This window comes from Sinocyclocheilus grahami, unplaced genomic scaffold (assembly GCF_001515645.1).
Source record: "Sinocyclocheilus grahami isolate Dianchi unplaced genomic scaffold, SAMN03320097.WGS_v1.1 scaffold5142.1, whole genome shotgun sequence".
NCBI classification, from domain to species: Eukaryota; Metazoa; Chordata; class Actinopteri; order Cypriniformes; family Cyprinidae; genus Sinocyclocheilus; species Sinocyclocheilus grahami.
The window spans coordinates 814-2603 of record NW_015509908.1 but is presented as its reverse complement, the minus strand read 5'-3'; the positions used below and the strand labels follow the sequence as shown (position 1 = coordinate 2603).

General features: G+C 37.6%; 1 protein-coding gene across 1 annotated transcript in view; it reads left to right on the top strand.

Annotated features, from left to right (window-relative positions):
- The window catches only part of LOC107577107 (xaa-Pro dipeptidase-like), a gene marked incomplete at its 3' end in the record, with an annotated part of 7262 nt that extends 5994 nt beyond the window's left edge, over window positions 1-1268 (top strand). Inside the window, exon 4 of the mRNA XM_016263219.1 lies at window positions 1188-1268. Coding sequence (XP_016118705.1) covers window positions 1188-1268 — 81 coding nt within the window. The remainder of the gene's footprint in view (window positions 1-1187) is intronic.
- Window positions 1269-1790: the final 522 nt, after the last annotated feature.

The following is a 1790-nucleotide window of genomic DNA, read 5'->3' as shown; positions in this document are numbered from 1 at the left end:
CTTCCGGTCGTGCGTATGTGGGGTAAAGCAGCGGAGCTTTTATTATGCCACAGTCGACCGCTTCCGCTCCTTCCGGTCGTGCGTATGTGGGGTAAAGCAGCGGAGCTTTTATTATGCCACAGTCGACCGCTTCCGCTCCTTCCGGTCGTGCGTATGTGGGGTAAAGCAGCGGAGCTTTTATTATGCCACAGTCGACCGCTTCCGCTGAGTATGTGGGGTAAAGCAGCACTGTTTTATCATAGTAGATACGTTTGAAAGTTCTGTTATAATGCTACTCTGTGCGGTCATCACCGGTCTATTAAAACACAACATATTAAAGCATCTTTGGTTTTTCCATGTTTTTTCTACAAAACAAAAACAGAAATCGAGGGGTTATGACGTCATTAGCAGGCGACACAATGACACTATGTCACTAAATGACACACTGACACTAAAATTGCTTATTTCTCTGGATTTAAACATTCTTCGAAACATTTGGGATAATGTAAGTCAGCAAAATATATAACACTGTTCTAGTGGTTTTTGGATATTTTAATAAAAAAATCTTACATATTGTGCCTTTAAACTTTCTGGCCAGTAAATTTGAAAAGTGACAGTAAAGGCATTAATAATGTTACAAAAGATTTCCATTTCTAATAAATGCTATTCTTTTGAACTTTCTATTCATCAAAGAATCCTTAAAAAAAAAAAGTAGTATCACAGTTTCCACAAAAATATGCAGCAGCACTGTTTTCAGCATGAAAATCAGAAATGTTTAATTAGCAGCAAATCAGCATATTAGAATGATTTCTGAAGGATCATGTGACACTGAAGACACATCAGTAATGATGCTGAAAATTCAGCTTTGATCACAACAATAAATTACATTTGAACATATATTAACACAGAAAACAGTTGTATTAAATTATAAAAATATTTAAAATTTTTACTGTATTTTGATTAAATAAATGCATCTTTGGTGAGCGAATCTTACCGACCTCGAACATTTGAACAGCAGTGCATGTGAACATTTTTTGAGTACCAAACAGTTTTTAAGTTGTAGCTTCAGGTCGTGCCTAAGAGCACTTTAACACACAGCCTCTTGTAACTTCTTGATATATAAGATATTATATCTTCATATGCACATTCTTGCAGTCTTTGTCATGGTGATTAGCATTACTCCTCTCTCTCTCTCTGTGTGTCTGCAGTCGTTTGCTGAAGACTGACATGGAGCTGGAAGTTCTGCGCTACACCAACCGCATTTCCAGCGAAGCCCACAAAGAGGTAAAGTAAGCTTTTAGGCAGATTTTCTTCCGTCAGTTTTCTCATTTAAAAACTGTTACCCTAAAATATGCCCTAAAGAATTGAATTGAAAGTAGTAAGATCTGATAATTACTCTGAAAGACCAGGACTGCATTTCTCGAAAGCATCACAAGCTTTCTGCGATCTCCTTAGGCTTACGATGCTTTTGCAGAGAGTTTCGCTGCTCTCCTGAGACACAGACAGTTGAGTTTGGGTCATGAGCTGTGCGTTTGGCACAGTTTTTGTGTGAATGACAATTTAGAGGAAGTTTCAGGGGGAAAAAACTCATCGAATCTCTCTTAAAAACACTATTAGGCTGGAATTTTAGCCTCTGTTTGAAAGCATTTGAAGTCAGATCTGTACTGTATACTCTTGATGTAAAGCTACCAAAATCTTATACCTCGCCTAATCAGTATCTAGGCCAGCATTGCATTTATCTTTCACAGATACAATACAATACCAGAATACTAAACAGTTGATCTTTCAGCACAAAACCTGCATCTTGACTA